The sequence below is a fragment of the Haliotis cracherodii genome, unplaced genomic scaffold, assembly GCF_022045235.1.
Source record: "Haliotis cracherodii isolate W230 unplaced genomic scaffold, xgHalCrac1.p SCAF_2, whole genome shotgun sequence".
NCBI classification, from domain to species: domain Eukaryota; kingdom Metazoa; phylum Mollusca; class Gastropoda; order Lepetellida; family Haliotidae; genus Haliotis; species Haliotis cracherodii.
In genome coordinates, this window is record NW_027266275.1 from 45,421,444 (window position 1) to 45,448,077 (window position 26,634).

At 37.7% G+C, this 26,634-nt stretch overlaps 1 protein-coding gene across 3 annotated transcripts in view; it reads right to left on the reverse strand.

Annotated features, from left to right (window-relative positions):
* The window catches only part of LOC139468148 (protein N-terminal asparagine amidohydrolase-like), a 638,951-nt gene that overhangs the window by 20,480 nt on the left and 591,837 nt on the right, over positions 1–26,634 (reverse strand). For all 3 annotated transcript variants that reach the window (XM_071249923.1, XM_071249922.1, XM_071249924.1), the window contains one exon: positions 24,573–24,686. In XM_071249923.1, the coding sequence (XP_071106024.1) occupies positions 24,573–24,686 (114 nt within the window). The remainder of the gene's footprint in view (positions 1–24,572; positions 24,687–26,634) is intronic.

Sequence of the window (26,634 nt, forward strand, 5' to 3'; positions counted from 1 at the left end):
TCCCAAACTATCAGAAGGCACCGTTCACCACTAGACCTATCTATGTGCCAAGTTTGGTGAAGAAATATGGTACAGTTTTCAAGATCTGCTCCGGAAACGAAATGTGACGGACGGACGGACGGAGGGAAGGACGGAAGGATGGAAGGACGGCACACATTCCTATATACCCCTTCTTCTTCGTGACGGGGGATAATAATAATAATAACAACAACAACAACAACAACAACAACAATAATAATAATAATAAAAGCACTGTTATTAATGTGTGTACATGGAACATTCATAGACTTAGGTCCAAAGAAGAGTCAGCTGACTTTATTTCATTCTGTGAAAACTTTGATATATTCTGTTTCATAGAAACCATGTGTATTGATGCTAAGACCGTGCTTGATTGATGCTAACAAACTATTCTGTAATGTTTATACTTTTGTTTGTAACCCAAAGCAGTTTTCCAGTCAAGGTAGATTTTCTGGAGGGTTAGCAGTGTGTATGAGAAAGACGCTGACACTTCTCTTTGAAAGATTTGACAGCTACTGGAACACTAACCTTTTTTCAGAATTAAGGATAAGTTGTATCCCTCTACCATTTTCTTAGTGTTTGTTTATATCCCCCCTGAACACTCACCGATGTACAGTAACAGTGAAGCAAACAGCATTGATCACTTGGAACAACAACTGATGCACATTATGTATGACTATGGAGAAACATGTACATTTATCCTGTCTGGCAATTTTAACGCTAGAACCATTTGTGAATTAGATTATATTTTGGATGATGATATTGAATACTTACCCACTGATGAAGATTACAAGTCAGATTATTTTAGTTGTATTAGAAATTCTCTTGATGCAAATGTTAATAATTTTGGTAGAATTCTATTAGACTTCTGTAAGCAATTTGGTGTACATATTGTAAATGGGAGATCTGTACTTGATAGTTCTTGTAACTTTACCTTCATCTCCCATACAGTTTGCAGCATTGTTGATTATTTTATTGTATCTACTGAGTTATTTTCAAATGTATTAGATATGTCCGTTTCACCAAGTCTGATCACTTACCTTTAGTATGCAGTTTCAAGGAATTGTTACTGGTGGAGTATACAAGGAAAGTACAACTTTTGTTAATTATCCTATGTTCCTAAATATAAATTAACTTCAGAACAGTTTTCATCTTATGTTAAATATCTCAGTGAAGATATTTGTAAAGTGATGTTTGAAGAATATGTATTATTGGTAGATCAAAACGTAAATGCTGCAGTATGTAAGCTCAGAGATATCATACTCTTCTGTGCAAGGTCAGCTGGTGCTGTTTCTATAGGATCTTCAGGTAGACAAAGATATCAGCCTCTGTGATTTGATAAGGAGTGCGAGTTTTTGAAGTCCGAGAAATACAGACTTTTGAATAAATGTCGAAGTTGTAAGTGTGATTCTAACTTACAGCAGTACATATCAGCCAAAGATGGTTTTAAGAATTGTTGCAACAAAAAGAAACTTAACTATGACCTACATTTAAATGAAGAAATCAATAATGCTGCTAAACACAGTGATTGTAAACAGTTTTGGAAGACTGTGAAAAAGGCCATACAGTGACGTCCACTGAGAAGTTATATATACCGAGTCAAATTAAAAACTTCACATTTTTGAAAGTAATCCCATATATGATATACAACGGACAAATGTATCGGAGAAGGGTCTGGCATTGTCGTGTTGGAAGATCAAACCGGGTCCATGTGTTGCCATAAAAGGCAGAAGTTCTGGTGCCAGTACCTGGTCGCGGTAAGCAGCAGCGTTGAGGTTGCCAAGGATGACAAGAAGCCTGGAACGTGCATTGCCACAGAAAGCACCCCACACCATGACACATCCGCCTCGAAATCTGTCAACTTCCTGTACACAACACTGGGCGTAACGTTCATGACAGCGCCTCCACACCATCGCCCTACCATCAGCAAATCGAAGATTAAATCGGGATTCATCACTGAAGACGACTTGATTCCAACTCCTCTGAGTCAATCGTAAGTGTCGCTGTCCCCACAATTGACATTGACGTCTGTGTAATGGAGTCAGAATCGGCCCGCAGTATGGCCATCGTGCTTGAAGGTGAGCAGTTCTCAGACGGTTTTGGACAGTTTGTGCACTCAGTCTACCCCTAAACCGTTCATTTCGTCCTTGCGACTTACTTCAGCTACGGACGTTCCCTTCTGCAACATGCCTATGGCACCTTCACACTGCACATTTGAAAGGCGTGGCATGACAAATGGCTGTAAAGACTTTGTTTTCTTGTGTTTTTCTTTTTTTGTTAATGACTGCTAACAAGTATGGCTGAAAACACATGCGGTATTATGGCCACGTGACCAGTTGCACGTGAAAAAACACTTTTGCCACTATAGTGCTGTGCACATGATTTTGATCGATTCACCTGCTCAAAAACGTGTGTTTATATGAAGACAATACATGGCCATTATTGTTTAAATACACAATAAGGGCCCACAATGATAACTGGTCAAAATGATGAGCACCTGTCAGGCGAGATCACCGAAAGAGAGGTCACTGATGCTATCAATAACCTGAATACGGGCAAGTCCACAGGTGAAGATGGGATAGCCCCTGAATTCTTTAAACTACCATCGAATCTCTTTGCACCATACTTGAAGCAATTGTTCAATAACATTTTAGATATGGGTGTGTTTGCAGAATCATGGAATATAAGTATGATTATTTCATTATATAAATCTTGGACAATTGGTGAACCAAGTAATTATAGAGGCATTTCACTACTAAATGTTATGGGAAACATCTTCACGTCAATCATAGAAAAACGTTTGAGAATATGGATTGAAGTAAATGATTTACGGTCCAAGTCTCAAGGAGGGTTCCGACCAAACTACTCAACTGTTGATAACTTGTTTGTTTTACAAGCTCTTTGTTCTAAATATTTGTGCAAAACCGGAGGTCGTTTTTATTGTTTATTTATTAACTTTAAAAAAGCTTTTGACTATGTTAATAGGAAAAAAATTGATGTATTTACTTATTACTAAGGGATGTCTGTACTTTTAAAAAACATGTATGCATCAGTCCAGTGCATGTATAAAGATCAATAATGAATCTACGGACTGCTTTACAACAAGGTTGTGTTTAAAGTCCATTGTTGTTTATATTTTTCATAAATGAACTTGCAATAGAGTTGCAAAAATAGTGGAAATAAAAAACACAAGAAATAATGGACATTATGCTCCTTCTCTTTGCTGATGATGTTGTCATATTTTCCTATTCTGTAAACGGCTTGCAAAAACAGTTAAATGTGTTACAGAGTTAATGTTCAAAATGGAGCCTTGAAGTAAATCTGAATAAAACCAATGTTGTAGATTTTAAAAAAGGTGGTATTGTTGCAAAACATGAAAAGTGTTTTTTTGGTTCGTCTGCCTTGAGTGTAGTCACTTACTATACATATTTAGGTCTTATGTTCTCCTTCAGATTGTCATGGTCTATGGCATGTAAGCAATAAGCTGCTCAGACGTTGAAAGCCATTATGCCTCTTTATAATTTATTCAGGAAAAATAGTTGTGTGTCTTTTTTCACAGCATGTACCATTTTTGAAGGCAAAATTATGCCTATTCTCACTCGAAGTTCACACTTCATATTTCAAATGATTTCTAGGTGTTGGTAAGTTTGCCTCAAACAAGGCAATGCTTGGTGAAACAGGCCGTAGTAATATTTTTGTAGCCAGCCAATTAAGAGTAATTAAGTATTGGATTAAGTTACTTAGAAAGATGCCTGATAGATACCCATATCAGTGTTACAAAGTGTTAAAGGTACTTGATGATAACGGAAAAAATAATTGGGTTTCAGATGTGAGAAATCTATTATTTATTAGTGGCTTTTCATATGTATGGATTTCTCAAGTTGCGGGAGATCAACAGTTATTTTTATATTCATTTAAGCAAAGACTGAAGGATATATTTCATCAACACTGGCACCAAAGTATTTCTGAATCACTTTATCTTAGCAATTACAGCAAAGTAAAATCATTGTTACCAACTGAAAGATATTTAACTTGTTTCAATGATAAAAGTTTAATCAGAGCTCATTGTAAACTTAGAATTTCATTGCATAATTTTAATGTAAATATATGTCGCAGGTCCAAAGATGGTAATACTGTGAACTCTATTTGTACAAACTGTTCATCCGGAGAAGTAGAGGATGAATACCATATCTTACTTATATGTGAAACGTATTCCCATTTAAGGTATAAATTTCTCCCCATATTGTAAGGTATATTTAAAGACCGTCAGTTAATGATAAATCTGCTATGATCCATGCTGTTTCTGTTTTCTTAAAACATGTATTTATAATGAGGAATGTGTAACTTGATTTAAAATCTAATCATGTACATCACGTTACAAATGTTAATATCCAATCTGCATTGTACTATGGGCCTTGATGCCTAAATTACTGAATAAAGTGTCTGTCTGTCTTATAATTTAGTAAAGGCTGCAACTAAAATAACACAATTTGGAATATATTAATCCTGATAAATAATAATAGTTTCTTCCAACCATTGCATAAAAATTCTTTGAAGTTGTATCATTGGGTACATTGAATCGCCGGTAGAATGGTAGAAAACATGTGTACAGCAGATTGCTATTTCCCGCTTAGTTTACGACAAAATACACACACAATCTTAATTTCGGCATATAAAACAATGCCATGGTGAACAAGAAATACAACTTAAATGGTAAATCATCATGTCTAGTAATATTTTATATCAAATTTCATATTTTTATTGACAAGTTTGTTATACCTGTTCGTTCACCTGAATTCGCGGGGATATTATGTGCATTAGACTCAATTAATATATTTTTACCCAATAAATCATAAACATCTACTAATCTTCTTTCAAACTCTGATCAGGTTAGGTAGGCAGAGCATGTACTGCTGTGTTGGTCATCTATCCCCTACGACTCCACCTCGGTAAACTGCTGATTGTCTATAACACTCATCAATTATTTGGAAATTATCTTGCATATTTTATTGTAAATGATAAGAGATGAATTGATATGATTGAAATATATGTACTCATATAAGGGAGTTAACTGGGAGTTAACTGACTATAAAAGTCCAGTTTCCACCCTTGCTGAACTAGGCTGGAATTATGGAGTTACATTTTGGCTGTGACTACTGAGTCTATGCATAGTCCAATCCAAATTGCTTAATGAAATCAACTTCCGGTTCGTAAATTGCCTTGCAGGTTTCGGTCGATTGCAGGAATTGCGAAGCATGTGTACTATCAACCTAGCGGCAACATATATTTTCCAAATATTTTCATGTTTTTAAACAAGTTGCTCACATAATTTGATGTAATCTGAGGGACTCGTTTTTTATTACATTATAAATCTTGATCATCGATCAGATCGTCTTCACTGGGCGCCGCCATATTGTTTGAAGCAGATGCAAGTGATATGAGAGGTGGAATCTGAGTGGTCAATAGGAGGGACATAACTCGTAATAGCCACTGGCGGCACTACGATCAAACCCAGAAATTCCAGTCTAGTTAGGAAAGAGTGGAAGCTGGACTTTTACAGTCAGTTAACTCCCTTGCCTCGGGCATAGGGCATCGGCTTCGGGTTCAGTAATGGACTGACATAGACCGGGTGTTGATTGTTCAGACAGGTCCATGTTTGGGGTGTCCCATAGCGATGTTATGCAGGCAAATACTTTTGGACGAAGTGACCACTCTGTTATCACTTTCTCCCGTGAGTGTAAAGGCTGTCATTTTCCTGGAATATGTCTCACTTCCATCTGACAGTTGATGAAGTCAGCCAAGGCAGATGATCGTATAGTCTTCATCAGGGATGTGGATTTATGTGGTGATAAGGACGGAGGAGTAGGATAGATGAGCTTTCCAGGCACTGAGGGCGTAATACCATATATCGCTGTGTATAAGGCGAGTTTTTCACCTTCAGCTTCCACTGGCGATGTCAACCTGTGTTTGATAGCCAGCCTGGCACGTGACAATAAAAGCAATTCTTCCTAAATAACTGTTCCAGGAACTATTTCAATACATAAACATGATTTTATCTGTTTTCCTTGTATAAGTTGTATATTTTCTGAAAAAAAAGTTGAAATGACCCTCGCCTTGATCCAGATTGTCAAGCCAGCTGACACGGTAAAACAATCAGCATCCGTGAGTAGAGAGCCTTAGTGTGCTGCTGCACGTGAATTTTCAATAAATGAGTCCATGGTTCAGAGTTGGAGAAATGCGAAGCTGTCAGTGGAGGAGATGCCAAAGATGAAGAAAGCCAGGCAGGGATCAGAGACTCCATTCAAGCTACTCGAAGATATTCTTTTTCAGTGGATCAGTGACTTGCGACTGTCGGCATGCATCGTCACACGCATGATGATACGGGAGCGAGCTCTCCATATTCCTTGGATGAGGAAGGACATGGATCTCCCAAAGTTGTTCAAGCCATCTGAAAACTGGTGTTTGTGCTTCTTTAGACCACACAACCTAGCACTGAGGCATAAAACACATATTGCACAGAAACTTCCTGCTCATGTTGAAACGAAAGTGGAGTTTTTTCAACAGTCTGTCCTCTAGTATTCGACCTTCTTCCACTTATACTTAAGCCAGATTGGCAATATGGATGAAACCCCTCTAAACTGTGACATGCCAGGATCAAGGCCCATCGACACCAAGGGGACTTCAATGGTGTCAGTACATACAAATGAAATAGAGAAGCAACACTCAACAGTGGAGTTGACCTGTATGGCCAATGGGACCAAGCTAAAACCCATGCTGATATTCAAGCGGAAAATGATGCCGAAAGACAAGTTCCCCAGTGGTGTGTACGTCATAGTACAAGAAAAGGGTGGATGGACTAGTCTCTAGTACACTAGTGGATCGACACTATCTGGATGAAGAGACCTAGAGCTGCTAGAGGTTGCAAGTCCCTGCTTGTGTGGGACATGTTCCATGCCCATCCCTGTTGCAGCCATTTGATGTTTGTCTCAACAAACCATTCAACGCCAATGGGAGTGGAACACCTGGATGGTCAATGGTGATCGCACCTACACCAAAACAAACAGACAAAACAAAAGGAAGGCAACGTTACCAGTTGTTGATGATGGATGGAGGCAGCTTGGATGGAAATCCCAGCTGACAAGATTTAGCGAAGTTCCTTGAAGTGTGGAATTGCGAACACAAAGGATTGATCAGAGGACGATCGCTTGTTTGAGAATCTGGAATGACGACAGAACAGATTCAACAGCCTGGGGCATTCTGTGTGCGGAAGACTCCGACTTGTTTGACAGTTTCATTGACGCTGATTTGTGATTGTGTTCTAACGAAAAATATTTGACAGCAAACTGTAAATAAGTCTAGAAAAGGCATGTGATTTTATGTATGATTTTGACTGATGTATGGATTTATGTATGTGTGTTTAATGCCTCTTATATGACAGCAGCCTGTAAATAATTAACAGAGATGAAGATTTGTATGAATTGATTTATGAAAAGTGAGTGTGTGCATAAATTAATGGTTCGTAACTTGAAATATGTTACTTTATTTTACAGGCACCAATTTGGTGTTGCACCGTGTAAACACAAAATGGCGACCCAGAAGATAAACACGTTTTTATTGCAGATATAAGGTTTGTGTATGCTTGTGATGTGCTTGATATCAAGTCGCTTTATAGACTGGGTATAAGATTTTGGGTCAATTTTTTTAAGTTTGTACAGGGGGTCGGCATAGGAACAGATGCCTTCCATAACATGATTTCTGTTAGTCCACCAATTACGGTCCAGTTTCTAGGTGTGTGGCATCTGTACAAGAGTCCAGAATGAGATCACAGTGACTTGATCCAAGTTTGGATTGGATGTAATTTCAGTCTTCCTCTGTATGTCATATCTTGGAGAGATGTTAGGTTTCCTAAAAGAGACACCCACCAATGTAGAGATCAAGTGTGATGAGATGTTACCGTGTAGATCAACATCAGAGCTTTCACAAAGCCATAGGGGACAGAGACAGATGTCCTGTACGGGGATAATCTCTGATTTAGCTGGATGGATAAGGAATCCCAACTGAGTGATAAGCTGGATCAAAAAGATGTTCTGGTGGAACTGAGATCTGTCTTGATCCGCAGCGAGGATATCATCCAGATAACCAGGCAGACAATCTAGCTGTAGGTGGACAAAACTGATGATAACTGTGATCCTAATGAATAGCAAAGGTTGTATTGAGATCCCAAAGGAAGAACATGGAATTTATGACATGTCCCATTGACAGAGAAGAGTAGATACTTTTGCGCTGCTTCATGAATTGGTACATGGAGATTTGCTCATCAGCCTTGATTTACAAGATGCCTATCTCCCATTCTATGGGTTGATCATAACTTCCGTACTGATGCCATCTGGAACTTCACTCCGACTTCCAGATTTGGATCCCCTTCCTCATTGTCTGTAGTCTAATTGCTGAGAAGTCTCTGATAGAAGTTGGGATCTAACCTTTCTGGAGTTGGCATGAAAGGAATCTTTTCCTGATAGGACAATCTTCTTCCGTGCAGGCTTCTGAAGGTGGAATCTAGAAAGTTGTCTTGAACATTTGGATGTAAAGACTGAGCCTTTCACTGCCAATTTGATGGTAGAAACTTCCTTAATGATTTTCGCAAGCTTGTCATTGAAGGTCTTGGGAGCCATTATTGATCGTGACATAACAATCCTTTTAGATTGATCAGCAACTTTTCTTGAGTAAATCTGGTTTAGTAGCTGTTGTCTCTGGATCCATAGCAATTGGGCTTCTTGTGAGCATAAAGTGGCCACATGACTTACATGTGGACGAGGAAGGTGAAGACTCCATGACAGACTCACACACACAACACCCAGGTAATGGTTTAACTTTAATGGTCAAAATGTTTATTTCCAAGGAGGTATAAAAAATGCACTTTGTTTCCAAAAAAAACCAGCTGTGTAGAAGGGTGTGTGCATTAAACACGAAATAATGAGTTTTGATGTTTTTTTTTTCCATGGAAAAATATTACTGTGAGCATGTAACACCGGAAATACCATGTCAACAAATCCATCTGAAGTACGCAAATTTAACATGTAATTACACTGTCTGGCTATAAAATGTGTTCTTTGTATATCTGGACTTATGTATGTAAGTTATTTCATTAATTTTATTCAAAATTCCTTTTAATATTGTTTTAATTAATTTTGGCAAAATCGTGTGTGAAGAGATCGGAAGATCGCACAACTCACCAATATTAACAGCAACCACAGTCAGATTACCGCTATTGATGCCTTGAAACATACATTAGTTGACAGAGAATGGATACATATATCATAAATACTATACTTTGACTCATTAAAAGTCATATTTGCGATAGTTTGACAATTCTATGTCAACACGTAGTTCTCGCGATCACGCAACCATGTGCGCGGGAGCCTTGACGGTGACTGGTCAGACTGGTTCCATGTGAAAAATAATAACTGGCAATAGCGATCAGCTGCTTCGTTTAGGCAGTGCCGTAGCCAGCCGGGGGGCAGTTGCCCCCTAGATTTTTCATAGAAAACAGTTATATTTGAATCAAGTTGGGACAAGTGATACTTGTACAAATATTTGCCCCCCCCTGTCAAAAATAAGTTAACTACGGCATTGTTAGGGGTATTATTATTTAAAATATGTTTAGTGAAAGCTGCAACTAAATTAACAAGATATTGAGATATATTATTCCTGATAAAAAAATAGTTTCAGATACAATTTTTGCCGATCCTTGCAATAAAATCCTGTAAAGCTATATCATTGGGTGAGTCTTGACCGAATCACTGGTAGATTCCAAGAAAACGTGTGTACAGCTGATTGCTGTTTCCGGCTTAGTTTAGGAGAAAATACAAAAGGTAATCTTAATCATTTACCGAAATTCGCTGAAGGGGAGATCTACGGTGTATTTATTTTCTGCGCTTGACATTCCAATTTTTTTTCTCCAAAATACTGACTTTCCAAGAGGGGGTGAGCATTATACATGGGTGTGCACTATACTCAAGAAAATACGGTAATAGTATGTCCACAAATTGTCTATTGTATATGACAACAGTATTATACAATAATATTGACAGTAGTAGGTGACCTTGCCTAGGTGAACACTACCAAGCTGACTGTTGTTCATTTCCCGATGAACTTTAGTATGTCACGTGATTACGGTGTCAATTGAGTGGGGACATACAGGACTAATTTGGGGGATTCCTCAATGTCTAAAAATAACATAAAAATCATTTGGGAAAACTGAACGTGACATGGATTCAGGCTATGAATGATGCAGGCTTTGAAGCCAGACAGATCATGTTTATGTCGGGTCACCGAAATGAAGTGTCCATTCGAAGCTATAAAAGAGAACACACGACTTACCAAAAGAAATCACTGAGCTCCCTACTGTCGTGTGCCAAAATCCAACCACGCCGCCTCAAGTAATCCCCATCATCAGCAGCCGTAGTATGACTCAAACACACACCCAAAGTTCACAGAACGTTAATATCAATCCATTTTCAGCATCAGCTGGGTCTGGATTTCTTCCCAACGCTAACTTGGGTGCAACTTTTATTTCAAGTGAATGACATTGCCGTAGCCGCAATTTTCTGCCGTTTGTAAAACCAAGGGATGTCACTCCATGTGGAATGTTTGGGATGGATGACGTCACAACGGCATGACTCGCAGCGTTCATATAGTTTGCTTTAAATAATTATATTTTGATGTTTAATGATTTGTTTCGTTATGATTTATGTATCTGTCAATATAAGGATTGAAACTGTATTTGTTGACACTCATCAGCTGATGAAGACAGTGCCTCATGTGAGCAAATTTACCATGAAGCTATTCGCGCATCATGAAATTTGCTAATGTGAGGCACTGTCTTCATCAGCTGATGAACATCAACAAATACAACTTCAATCCTTAATTAAATACCGTATTCGACGTAATAAGCGCCCTGCTCTAATAAGCGCCCATTGCGATATTTGCTAATATATTGGCTAGTGAACAATCCCAATTAGTATCCCTTCCAATTGATCAATGTGCACAAGACTTATTTATTTGCGTATAATACACACTCGTGTGTTATACGCACCCTTAATTATGGGAATTTAATTCTGGAAAAATATATCTGTCGTACATAAACATTTCAGGCTGTCAGCATAAACCACAAAATTTATCTTTCAACTCTGTTTTTTTTCACCAAAATAATATTCTAATAAGAGCCCCCTATTCCTAATTTTGAGAGCGCCCTGGGCGCTTATTACGTCGAATACAGTAATTGTAATGGTTAGGATGTTTATTTTAATTTCCTGGTTTTGAATGTTTATGTTTCATTTTTGATCATGTGCCAATTTTGTCAACCTTATTTAAAGGAGCACTAATCTCTGGCTTCTTCTCGGCTGGCTAACACTGTCCTCCAGGGCTCACTAGCTGCTGTGAGTCTATTTCCTCACTAAAGCAACTGAGCGTGACAAGAGTCTGGGCTACCATCTCCAAGTACAGCTAAATAAACTTGGAGGCAATATTTGGTTTACTCATTTTTTAACACTGATTGATTACGTGTGATCTAAGAAGATTTCGACAAAGGGCGCATGTTAATTAATTTCTTCAGCCTAAACAAACAGATGTTGTTATTTGGAAATACCCCTGATGGTTATAGTTTAATAATTAAAAAAGGTATCCCTGCAGTGAAAGCATTTTTGAATTTCGTATTTCGTGGATAATATGATTACTACTGCCTTGTTGTCATCCATGTTTTCTGGTATAACCCTACACTTGATGCTCAGGTAAAGAATGTATTACAGGTATAATTAGTGGTAGCACCACTCAGATTACTCGATAAATGTTCCCATTTGGCATTTCTTGAGTCTGGGGTAATTATTCAATCTAAATCCAGGTTTGATGTGAGGTGAAATGTGTGTTACGTAATATGCATATGGCAGCTCAGCAACAGATGAATGAATGATTTGTAAATCAACGGATTATTCCTCGCCATCAAAGAATCAACAGAAAATATGTTGATTAATTAATTACTGTTATCTTGCACAGTGGATATGTTAAAAGTAAGTGTTTACATGTGTAGGTTTCCTTAAGCAGGCAGAATACACTAATATCATGGTGTGAAGTGCCAATGTGAAAACAACATACTTTGTTCAAAGGTTAACCGTTATACGTTGATTAATTGCTCATTGTTATCAAACTCAATGGATTCTGAAAATAGTTGTCACGTGGGCCTTCTCAGCTGACCTTCGAGACTTGACCTACATGAAACAACTGAAACAAACTAAGTGATCAGTTGGGAAATGAACACAGGTTATAATATCCCAAAACGCTATATATATTTTAAAGTATTTGATTGTTACAGAGACATGTGACATCAAATAAGTTTATTTGTACAGCTGCAGACGTATGGGATATTGTTCCTTTATGTGGCTATTCAAGGATACATTCCTCAAACAAGGTAGATGCCTAAAATTATAAATATAACTTTGGTAGGTTGCAATTATGATATTTGAATTTTGTTTTCATTCATTTGTTATAGCATTGAACAGAATCATTCTTGTTCCTTTACGTCTTGGTTGGGAATTTCTTTGATGTGCGATAGACGTTGTTTTCACAAGTCTTTTCCTTTGTAATCATGTATATGTTACAGTCAATGTGTAAAATGTGATTCAATAAGGCAATTTATTTTACAAATTGACTGAAAAATCTGTCCATTAACTTAACAGATTGAATAAAAATGATTAAGACGTAGAAAAGGGCTTAAAAACATAACAATAGATTAATTATGCTGGGATTAGAAGCCAAACAATATAGAAATGTACTTTCAATCCTGAACATTTTCAGTTACTTGATGATGATATCAAACATAAAAGATGTTTGGAATTCGTTATCATAGTAATGCATATGGACATATTTTCCAGTCAATTTGAATAATAACTGAATATCAAGGCATTTAATAAGTTACACATTTTGACTGTCATAAATATACACACGATAAAATAAGCAATGCTCAAATGAAACATTTACTTTGTGTTGCAAGTCAAAAAAGTGTAAACGAAAATCGCAAAATTACCAAGCAAGTGACTTATCAAAACCATTACCGATGGTACCCACAACGATACCTACATTTCCTTATTATTGCCCAAACTGTATTTCATTTTGTTGATCAATGTGACCATACGCCCTTATACTGTCAATAAAAGTGACAAATGCGCCTATGAATGGCGCAGCACAGGTCGCTAACTAGTCTAGATTTCTGCTATACCATCCGGGTACTCATGGGGAAAAACAATAACAAAGGCAACAAGCAGTCCCGGGGAATTGCCTTAGATCAGTGTGGTCAAATCACCATGTGGTTTGAAGAACATGCATGGGGAAGTCATGCAAGGAATGTTTTGTGAAGTCTAAAGTAATGTTAAGGCACATTTATTCACTTATTTGACAATTCATAAATAGGAATTTGTAATTGCATGCAACTTCTTAATCTCTACCATACATAGTAACCAATACTCTTTATAATTTAGGTTTTATGGTTGATTTAGACTTGGCTTATGGAAATATGACTAAAGTTGTTATGAAAGGTATATGAAATATTACGCTTATTTATTTAGTGCAGTTAAGCTATTGTATTTGCACATTTTATTGGACTATTATGTACTCTGCATGTGAATATCCATGTTTGTAATTTACATAATGTCAAATGAACATTGCTTTGTGAAGTAACAAGTCCAACCTAGTATATTACTGCTGTATTATGAAGTAAATGTGCTAGCTTAGGGAAATTTAAAAGCCATATACTCAATGAAATTCTTTCTGTAACAGTCAATCTAATGTTTGCACATAAAAAACAAGAATAAAAAATCAAGAATCAAGTTTGAAATTCATGTTGTAATCAACACACTTACGTGAGTACCGGTACCCAATTTACGAAAGATGACTTCCTATTTATATAGTTGAGTTACAATGTAATTACCAACTAGATAAACTGAACAGCTAGTCAATAGTGTGACTACACTACTAAGTACTAGAGAAAAGACAAATGTTCTCTCTAGCACACAATAGGAAGAAGTGATGATTTATTTCCCCCTTTGCACAAGCAAGAGCTTTCTGGCATGCACAAGAGAAGCAACTCTGCACCTTTTAATGACAAGGCCCCCAGTGCCTTAACTTATCCTAGATTTAGATGCAAAAAAGTACTGAAATAATCATTGGTGGTGGATACTGAGGGTTAACCCACCAACAAAATTTGGGACAAGGGACTTCCGGTATGGCGCGCGAGCAGATGTGACGTGAAAGATAGGCCTCGTCAGCCTCCCGTAAAAACCCTCCAAGGGGTGGTAGTTCAACCAAAGCATCAAACAACACCACAATGGATAGGTATATCGAAGATTCTTCGAGCGGAAATGTGAAGAAACCTTCCCCACCTACGAACACCAAGAATAGCAACATGACGTCACACAAGGTCGAGCTTGAAAGTTCCACGGCGCGAGAATTTGTGCAAGATTCTGGGGCTGACGAGGACATGCGTGCCTTCATAACTGAGGTGATTGGTAGACAAACAGCGGAAATATGTGCTAAAATCGATGGAATAACTGCAAGGGTGGTTGACCTCGAGAAAAGTGTGGAATTCAATTCGGAGCGAATCAACACGTGCGAGACGAAAACGGCACTGATAGACGACATGGCGAAAGAACTCGAAAACATGAAACGGAAAGTCCTGTTGTCAGAGATATACTCACGAAAAGCTAATATTCTCATATATGGAATGCCTGATTCCACAGAAGACCTTACAGATGCTGCGAAGGATATTTTTGTGCGGATACTACAAATAGATTCTGAAACTGTGAGGAATATGAAATTTGTGAATATTCATCGTTTGCCCGCTCAGCACAAAGAGATACAGAGCCCAGACCCGGTTATTATCAAATTCGTTTGTCAACAAGATAGAGACCTTGTTATGCAGACACGTTTCAAGTTCCTGAAAGATTTGACGAAGGAAAAATTAGTCTTCAGAACGGATTTACCTCCAGAATTAAAGCAGCGCAGGGCTAAACTTGAAGCTAAAGCTTACCCGCTTCGCAAGGAGCACCGATACCAGACCCGAGTACTGGAGAGAGGGACAAGTGTGTCATTACAGTATCGAAAAATCAACTCAGATGGCCTGGAAAACACTGGATTTGAATGAAACCCCCGTTTTCGACTGAATGTGCGAACGTGTAACAACGGTTATAGTGTGTAGTAGGCAGTGTAGCCTAAATTAAGGCGTGTGGGTGACCAGTTGTGGGTATGTGTCCCAAGTGTGTTATTCTAACAACACAAATCTACCATCACAAACTTTGTTTTGAAAAGCAGGACATGCTAATTTTCTGTTTGTTTGGACTGCCTGACAACCCAGTTTGTGTTTTCTATATATTGAGCCTACAGGATCGAGTGATTCCCAGATGTGTTTATTAAAATATAAATGTTTAACATTCCAAGGATTATATCTATATATATCCTGAAAGCAGAAACGGAGCCGTCAACCTTGTCGTTCTGGAGTTCATTCTGGATTTTAGCTCAAAGTGCCTTTTGTTCGTGGTGTATATTCGACATGGTGTGTTGTCGGCTGGATTTGATAAAGTATTCATTTGGACGGATTTGTAAGATTTTTGGACCAAAGCTCGCTTCTGTACGCCCTTTGACAGGTCTGTCGTCATTATTTGGCAAAAATGCATTTTTACTGTTTGTCATATATAATAGGCTAATTACTATAAGTCTAAGATCTTTGTGGTTTTAACCACGGTGCTGCACTACGTAACTGTTTGGTCATGTGACATCTACACAAAACACCAAGACCTACCAACATATCAGACATAAGATTTATATATTACTGATATTTTTAGAAAATATGTAATTTTCTATGCAAAAAATATACTGTCTTGGATAAATATGTGTGTGTAGCATCGCCACCATGTGGGGAATGATGTTGAATGTCCACGTGACCTATCATGTGACATATCATGTTACCTCTAGCAGCTGTTTATCTGTATTTGCTTACGACACTTTTCGTGACTGTAAAGAAGACTGATGTGTTTATATTAGGGGCAGTAAATGTATGATGTTCTGTTTAATTGATTGCAACATGCTGACTTGCATAATAACAGCAGTCGTTTGAACTTAAATACCTTTCCACGAGCAATATATTGGAGGGTTCAGTTTAAATCACGTGACACAGACATGTGACACGTTAACTTTTCACTTTGTTTACTGTTTTGGGTTTGTTGTCATTTTCTTCCCAGTGAGTATTTGTGTCTCTTTATTCTCAATGAGAGGTCGTCTTCAGTTTATTAGGATGTGTTGAGTTTGCAACTGGTAGCGTGGCGGTCGTAGTGTCATGATCTTTGGAGGAGAGATACCATACCTGAAGTATCATTTCGTGTTCTTTGTTGTTTTATTTGTCTTGTCTGACGGATGTTGTGTGAATGTGTTTATGATGCAGAATTATTGTGTTTTAAGGGTTTTTGAAGGCATCCCAATGAAAACTGCCGTTCCAGTATTTGAAAACTTTTTGTGCAACATTGTATTTCCTTTTTGCATTGCATTTATTCCATATGTATACATTCCACACAGGAATTATTTCATTACTGGATCAGAGTGCATTTTTAAGTCAGACCTTTTGTGTGTATTAGTATCATGATAATGTATGGAAACTTCAGTATTGGTTCTATGAATTGTTGGGGCCTTAATGAATCTAAGAAAAGAAAAGATGTTTTTAATTTTCTCAAATCTAGACAACATGCTCTCTATATGCTACAAGACACTCATTTTGTGGAGAACTGTGAGAAATTTATTCGAGCAGAATGGGGATTTGACTGTATATTTAATTCCTTCAGCGGAAATTCTAGGGGAGTAGCTATTATGATCAACAATAATTTTGATTTCAAGATACATAATGTGTTCAAGGACATGAAAGGGAATTTGTTGGTTCTAGACATGACAGTTGAAGGTGTAAGGATGACAATAGCTAACTTGTATGGACCCAACAGTGGTGATCCAGAGTTTTATAAGTTACTTCTTAATAAAATAAAATCATTTAACAATAAATCGGTAGTGATAGTTGGGGATTGGAATTTAGTGCTAAATCCTTCAGACGATACTCATAGTTATGCACATGTAAATAACCCTCTAGCAAGACAGCAAGTATTAGAATTAATGGGGGAGTTGGAGCTCATTGATGTGTGGCGTGAAGAAAACCCAGACGTTAAACAGTTCACATGGAGAAGGAAGAAACCTGTAAAACAAGCCAGATAAGACTTTTTTCTTATTTCTGAAAATTTGTACTTGTCAGTTTGTAGAGTTAAGATTAATGCTGGCTATAGGACAGACCATTCACTGATAGATTTATGCTTTCAGTTGGGTCAGCAAAAAGCTACCAACACTTATTGGAAATTTAATAATTCTCTGCTGAGTGATCCAGCATACATAAATGTAGTACACTCAGTAATATCAGATGTTAAAAATCAGTATGCAGTTCCAGTTTATGACAAGCAAAATCTTGATAAGTTGCCAAACTCTGATATACAGTTACTCATTGATGATCAATTATTTTTAGAAGTATTACTGATGGAAATTAGAGGAAAAACAATATCTTATGCTACATTTAAAAAGAAAGAGAGACTTAAGAAGGAAAAGGAGTTGACAGAAACTATTGAAAACATAGAACATAACATTGACATTGACCACTGTCTTTTGGAGCAAAAAAGAAAAGAACTAGAAGAACTAAGAAGAATTAAAATGGAAGGTGTGTACATAAGATCCAGATCTAAATGGATAGAAGAGGGAGAGAAAATTTCGAAATATTTTTGTGGCCTTGAAAACAGGAATTTTGTCAGTAAGACAATGACCCAAATTGAGAGACCTAATGGTGAAATCTTGATTGATCATAAGGAAATTCTAAAAGAAACACAGATGTTTTATCAAAATTTATATAATTCACAGGAAAATGATATTGTTAATTTTGACTTAGAAAGATTACTAAACGAAGGTGATATAGATATTCCTACTCTAGATAAGACTATGTCCGATACCTTGGAAAATCCTCTGACCTATGAAGAGCTACTGAAGTCTTTGAAATCCATGAAAAATAACAAAAGTCCAGGATCGGATGGTTTTTCTGCAGAGTTTTTAAAAAAATTCTGGAAAGACATTGGGTATTTTTTGCTCAGATCCATCAATTTAGGCTTTAATAAGGGGGAGTTATCTGTAACTCAAAAAGAAGGAATTATTATCTGCCTACCAAAAGAGAACAGACCGAAAAAATTCCTAAAAAATTGGAGACCAATCTCGCTTCTTAATGTTTCATATAAGTTGGTTTCTTCATGTATTGCAGAAAGAATAAAAACTGTTCTTCCAAATTTGATTCATTCTGAACAAACTGGTTTCATGGCTAATAGATACATTGGTGATAATACCAGGTTATTATATGACATTTTATTTTATACTGAAAAACATAAGATTCCAGGGATGCTCTTATTAGTTGATTTCGAAAAGGCTTTTGACTCTGTTGCATGGTCCTTTATACAAAAATGTCTTTCTTTTTTGGGGTTTGGAAGTAACATCAGAAAATGGATAAATGTCTTGTACACCAACATACAGTCATGTGTAACTGTGAATGGAAGAACATCCGCCTGGTTTGATATACAGAGGGGATGTCGTCAAGGGGACCCCCTCAGTCCCTATATTTTTCTTTTATGTGCCGAGATACTGGCAATATTAGTTAAGAAAAATAAAAATATCAAAGGATTATGTATTAATGGTAAAGAAAATATCATAGAACAGTATGCTGATGATACTGAATTCATTTTGGATGGAAGCAGAACCTCATTCGAAGAAAAAATTCATACTTTAAAACAGTTTGCTAATATTTCAGGTTTAAAAATAAATTATGATAAGTCCGAAGTTATTTGGATAGGGAGTAGAAAGAATAGTGATGTAAGGTATATACCTGAATTGAATATTAAATGGAATCCAGCAACTTTTAGAGTTTTGGGAATTGTTTTCTCCACAGATCTTGATTTAATTGAAGATTTGAATTATAGAAGGAAACTTTATGAAATTGAACAAATCATTAAAAAGTGGATGAAAAGAATTATTACTCCTCTAGGAAAGATAGCAGTTATTAAGGCATTATTAGTTTCTAAATTGAATTATTTTTTCTTATCATTGCCCAATCCTTCAGAGCAGTTTATGAAGGAGTTGAACAAGTTACTGTTTGCATTTTTATGGAATAATAAACCAGATAGAATTAAATGTCAAGTGATATGCAAATCCTCTGCAGATGGAGGTGTGGGAATGGTTGATGTTTTTAAGTATGTCAAATCTCAGAAAATCTCTTGGATCAAGAAGGTGTTGTCTGAAGACTATCAGACCAACTGGAAGGTGTTGTTGATGTCTTGTCATCCAAAATTATCCACTATGCACAAATACGGGTCCTCTTTTATCCAGAAATTGAGTAATCAAACTCTCAATCCTTTTTGGAAAGACTGTTTGGAGGCTTTTTATGAACTCTCTAATAAGGCTACAATTGACACCTTTGATGCACTGGTAAGCGAACCTCTATTTTATAATCCAGATATCAAGATTGACAAACAAACTGTTTTTTGGAAACAGTGGGTTGATGCAAGAGTGTATAGAATTTGCGATTTATTAGATATAAATGGTTGTTTTTTGTCATACAATTACTTTTGTAGAAAACATGAGTTCACATTGCCAATCATGCAGTTTAATAGTATAGTTTCTGCAGTTTCAAACTATATTAAGAAGGCAAACATAAAAATGGAGAACACCATTAATCCTTTAGATTACAGTTTATTATTGACTAAACTTTTCTCATTAAAGAAAGTTTCCAAACATGCCTACTACACACTTTTGGGACCTTTGGTTAGTTGGAAAGCCAGACAGAAATGGGAATTTAATTTTGGTGAATTAAACTGGAAATCCATTTTTATAAAACCTTTCAAAATAACCAAAGATACAAAGCTTCGGTGGTTTCAGTTCAGGATAACTCATAGGATACTTACAACCAACTCTTTTCTATTTTATATCAAGAATGTTGACAGTGATCGATGTACTTTTTGCAGTGATGAAAGAGAGACGATCGTCCATCTCTTGTGGGAGTGTGATATTGTACAGAATTTTTGGAAACAGTTTATGAGCTGGATAAATGACAAATGTGGACACATTCACATTCTAAATCTTTCAGCAGAATTTATTATTTTTGGCTTTAAAAAAAATCTTATTACTGATAAAGTGTTTGATTTTATCATCCTGTTCACAAAATACTTTATCTACAGATGTAGAGTTAAAAATATACTACCAAATATACAGTTTTTAAAGAATGAACTCAAACTTCGCTATAAGATAGAGAAAAGACGTTTTTTGTCCACAAACAGAGGTTTGGAATTTAACAAAGACTGGATGATGTACCATAACCTTTTTGAATTTTAGGATATGTATATGTATGTGTTCATGTGTATGTATGTGTGTGTATATATATGTATGTGTTCATGCCTATATTATGGTATGGCCATGTGTTAGTGTCTACATTTCCGTATCATTCAATTGGAACCACTGACTTGAGATTTGAGATCTCTCTTTGAGAATATAATGCATGTGTGTGTGTGTGTGTGTGTATGAGAGTGCTTGTGGCGTCCCTGTGTGAAAGCGTGTAAATGGTGTTTGTATGAGAAGTGTGAATGACTGTTGTTTTTATGATAAAAAAAAGGGGACTCCATCATGTGATACATATATATTATGTATTAAATCATTTATTATCGCTAGTAATATCAATCTCACATTACAAATGACGTGCAAACAGTCAATGTATTAATATGCACTATATCATGTACAATGTGTCCTGAACCCTGAATAAAAAAAGTATTACAAAAAAAAAAAAATTGGGGACAAGGGCAAGTAAGGTTTTCAATTAGCTAGTTCTGTGGTCTTGGGGAAATTTATTTTACGTCTTCAACCCAGCTTTATCAATATAATTTATCCTCTTTGTATATAATTTTTGTTATTAAAATGTAGAAAATACAAGCCAGTATCAAGGGTCAAAACTGGTGAATACCAGCAATGTGTTCGATGAATACATCTCAGTGGTAGTGACTCGCCATCTTCCCGAGACAAGGGAGTTACAAATCCACTTTCCACCCTTGCTGAACTAGGCTGGAATTTTGTGGCTTGATTGTAGTGCCACCTGTGGCTATTTCGAGTTATGTCCCTTAATTATGGACCAATCAGATTCCATCTCTGATATTACGAGCATTTGTTTCAAACAAAATGGTACCCGGTCAAGATGATCTGATCGACAATCAAGATCTATAGAGTTTTATTACAGGTCTTACCTCATGAAGTGCATCAAATTACTAGAGCAGCTTGATTAACAACATGAAAGGTTTAGCAAACATCTGTTGGTGCTCAGTTGACTGTACACATGATTTGCAAATCCTGAAGTTCCATCGGAGCATTGATAAATGAAGAGCCCTGACAGGGCAGTGTGTCCGTTCCTGCTGATCTTCCCATCAGATGGTCAATGAAATCAGACGAATGATAAACATTCAATCCGGTTGACCTTGAAGAGGATTTTTGACGATGAAGACTCATCTGAGACCAAGGTGCGCAGCATCATGATGCTTGTGAAATTCAGTGCCCGGATTTCACGTACACGGGCCACAGTGGCTAAAAAAATATTTTATGAGTAATGTTCTTCATAGGTTCGTATGGAAGCCATGTTGATATCGCAAAGGACAATTTTCAATTCCCAGGAAGACAAAATTTCTACTTCCAATCTTCGAGTTCGAAGTAGGCAGAGCTCTAGAATGGTTGAAACTTTAGTGTCACAATTGAGAGCCAGCACAGTTGATGCCAAATAGGTGTCAAAAGTACTACCCCTGAGGTGAAGAGTATGCATGTTGATAGATAGTTGAGGAAATCAGCAAACTGTTAAGACCAAGCAGGCAGTGAAGGAGAGATGTAGTGGTTGGCCCATTTTTTTTCGAACAAAGTCCACTTATCATCATAAAGTTGTCTCGTAGAAGATGGATGAGCAAACGAGACTGCTCAGGAAACAAATGCTGAACAATCCTCAGGGATTTCTGATACATACCAGACGTGTAGACAAAATTCATCAGGGGTGTGAGGGTGAAGAAGGATGCTTTGCCACTCTGAGAAGTCGGAAAACAGGAGTGTCTAGCAGGGTGGTAAACCAAGTCAGTTGTAGTGAATCTTTCCTAGGTTGAGAGTTAGAAGTGCTGCCGGAGGGCATGTGTAGACGTCCAGACCCTCCCATGGTATGGAAATCTCATTGTGTGTCCAAGCCAGTGGATGAACTCAGGCACTGCCAAATGATGTGAAACAACTTATGTCTGTGACAAGGATAAGGGACAAGAGGCATCTAAGACATTGCTAAGACGCTGATGGCATTGGAATGTGATGCGCTGAAACTGTGTCCTGGAACGTGTCAACAAGATGAAAGAGGCAGAATGGGATCCCCGGTGGTTGATCTGCTATACCACTGTGGTATTGTCTATCTTGATCATGAGGAAGGAAGGAGCTACATTGAGTGAAATATCGAAAGATAACAAGCTCAAACTAAGATTGCTGTTATCACAGATGAGGTTGTGATCTCACCAAATTTAAGCTGCATACACATTTCGAAGATGGATACACCTGCCCTGATGAGAGGCATCCTCTAATAGGTCGTGTGTGACAGTAAACGTTGTGTTGGAGATGCTGATGCAGACATTCGTCAGCAACCAGGCAAGGAATGGGTGTGATTGCAGTGGAAGAGGAAGTGATGTTGGACTGCTGTTGAGGGATGTACATCTGGAATGGTTGAAGTTGGAGGTGACTGTGCATCATGAGTACCTGTGCAAAAGTGAGAAGTGAGAAGCTCCTGCCAATAGTGAGAAGAGTGGTGTTGACACAAAGCAAGCAGTGGGAGAATGACTGCCCTAATGGACATCAGGTGTTAGGATTTGGGATGGAATCAAGTTGGACTTTGCCTCATAGACTAGCCTGCCCAGACAGTGCAGAAGGCACAAAGTGAAGTACAGCTGCGGTCCGAGTACATCCTTTCTGTTTCTGTAAACAATCGTCCAGGTGTGCTTTGAATCTGATCTCCCTCAAGTGGAGGAAGTAAAACCTGAGGTACTTGAGGTGTAACAGATGTATGGACCCATGCAGATAGGCATCTTGTAAACTGATGGTGTGGAAAATTTTGGAGTTGACTGTGGAAATGTGGCGGATGTTCCAGGTACAGCAAGTTGAAGACATGCATATTGTATATCATGCAGACTTTTGTTGAGCCCTTCTTCAGCATGGAGAACATTGGTGAAAAGCCATGAATGATGGTGCATGGGTAGGGGCTGCGGTTTCATTAACCCTCATTAACCCAGGAAGGAGGTGACAAATTGATGGCCCAAGATGCCCCAGTTGGACCCAAACTGCTGTATTCTCCTATCTACCGAGGTGGGTGTCACCTGAATGACAGGGGGTAGACAGTCCCAGTCATGCAGTACAAGAGCGTCAGTACTGTTGTCCCTGGTTCAGTCCTCTACCACAGGACTGGTCAAAGCGGGGTCATCTTAGAGGAGGAGTGAAATGAGCTCTGGGAAGATGGAAGACCTCAGTCTGTGGCAGGATAGGGACAAAAGTCTTTGCTCGACTGCGCATACTGTGCTCATACCATGCAAATCACAGGCCCCAGCGGGACGTCTGCGCCATGAGAGTGGAAAGATGAGCTTGAATTGTCGCAGAATGAGATGTCAAATGCACCTGAGGTAGAGAAACTTGCCCGATTTGGGGTGAGGGACACACCAAGGGTGTCATGTATATAATGCACTGTAAACAAAGGAAAACGATGTGTCTCTCTCTACTGTGACAGTACAGCTTGGCCTAAAGCCTGAATAATGATATGCATAGACAGTGCTGGTGGAATCAGGGTAGTTGTTTGTGTCATTTTAGATAACAATGAAATCCACATTTTTTTGGTGTAAATATGTACTTTGTGTAACTATTTAACACGTTTTAAGATGTTTTTATTAAATAGATCTGAAGGTTTGCCTAAAAGTTAATTCTATTCACATGTGTTATGATTCAGAGAAGGCTTACTGTTTTGTTTTTATTACATTCTATTTCCTTGACTCAACAGGACAGGTACAGACATGTAGAATTCTTTGTACAGTAGTCTGTAATGAAGAACACATATTCACATTGTATCTTATGTGGTCAATGAGTGTAAAATTTTGCAAACAATTCCACAACTATAATAACTTTGGTTCTGGTTCATATTCTTACACTGCCATCTTCAGAATTTGATTTGCAGCTGCCAAAATGTCCTTACACATACTAATATTCACCTCGCACTTGCAGTCACAGACTTGCACTTAATAGCACACAAGTATCTCTTCATATTTCCTGTTATCTGCAGCACCCTTGTCACCTAATTTCCACCAATTCATGATCATAATAGTTAGGTTTATGCTTTACCAACAAAATATTTCACCAACCTGTCTGAGGGTTAAATCACTGGCATTACACCAGTAGTCAACATTTGACATCTGTTGGTATGAAAATGGATGTATTGACATCAGTTGTGTCATCGGGTCATATATGATGATCATCTGCAAAAAATAAATACAAGATAATTATGTCAAAAATAGTTCAACAACATCATACTCTACTCCACATGGGTACAATGTGTGAAGCCCATTTCTGGTGTCCCCTGCCGTGATATTGCTGGAATATTGCTAAAAGCGGCGTGAAACCATACTCACTCATTCTACTGCCCAAAGACACAAGATGAGTTGTGAATGTACAGGACATTCGATGTGCTTGATGGGTTGCACACATTGTGGTAAACACATGTGTCATGGAAAAAAAACCTTGACCCCACAGATCATGTTTCAGTTAATGGTATCCCCAATTAGTACAATGGCAAAAAAAGAGAAGGATTTTAAGTCTTGATATCAGCATAGCATGTGAGGACTTAATTGCTTACCGAAAGTAAGGCATAAAAAAGATCAGTTACAGTGTTAACTGTCTCTTGGGAGTTATGTTCCCATAGCTGATGGCAAAGTCAATCTGCAGTACACTCATATATAACATTCAAAAGAAGTTTAGGGTTAAAGGAAGTTTTCTGATAATTCTTGTAAGTATGTCTTTTTAAGCCAGATAGGGTCAGAATATCACCCTTTGGGTTATCATTTGGACGACAGACATCACATTATTATGGGACATGTAATCATAGCACTACCCTTTAGACTTTTTTTCTTTTCATGGATTTGAAGCATGAACTATGTCAGACTAAACTGACAAACCGCCTTGCAAAACTCATTGTGCCATCTCATGTACCACTTGCATGTGTTTAGCATGAGTGTCATTCAATGCATGCCACATTTAACAATAAAAGGGCTACTTGACCATCATATCTGGCGGGACTGTGGTCAGTTGGCAGAGACAATGTTCACAGATGAGTCACACTTTTCGCTCCAGTTCAATGATGGCAGTGCTTGTGTTTATTGTCGTCAAGGAGAGATTTGCTGATGTCAACGTGCTCAACGTCTACCATGTGGAGGAGTAAGGATGGTTGTGTTGGCAGGGATATCCAAGAACCACAGAACCACCTCTGTACGTCGTCAACAAAAAAATTTCTCACACTACAATATATATTGATCACCTACCTATTGATAAAAAAAAAAATGGATGCCAATCACCGATAAGAATTGCGTACATATCAATATTTCTCTATTAGAGGCTGGGTCTCGAATACAAACATTCTTCGTAAATGGCTCTCGTGAAATTAATAGATGACCCAGTGTCTCATAGAGGAAATATGATAGTTTGATATCAATCTCATTAAAATCAGATCTTAGTTCTCGCTATCCCCAAAAAAAGATCTGGGGACATCCCATTACGGGTCACGTCAGAACAACCTTTCGCGAAATTTGACCGACCACTGAAATGACTAACAAGAAGTTGACATCATTAGAAAGCAGCTTTCTCAAGTTTTACGGCACTCATTTCAACCAGGCAACTTCCATTTCAGAGTACGCTTGAAAAATATGTTGACACAGTTTCAATTAAATTTTGAAAACTGAACACACGAACATTCTGGAATGTCTAATATATGGTTGAGATTGTATGGAAATGCTTCCCATGTACTGTGCAACGCCTCCTCCGTTCAAATGTTAAGATGCAAGAGATAGACCATAATTTTGACGGAATCAGACGTACAGGCCGTAACTGTCGTTCGGAATACCCCGTGTTAACATTTTCGCTGTTGCATGATTAGAAAACACATTCCAGCTGTCACTTGCATAATCTGGCAAGCGACGCTTTGATTGGTCGGATGAAAGGTCGTTCTGATGTGACCCGTAATAGGATATCCTCAGATCTTTGTTCAGCAATAGCGAGAACTAAGATCTGATTTTAATGAGATTGGTTTGACATGGGATGTTTTTGGTGACGATATAATGTTCTAGGCCCTAACCCTGACTGCTTGATACTGAGATTACAAGACTTAACCAAGGCATATCTTGTGCATATATATGATAATGTTTCTAAAACTGT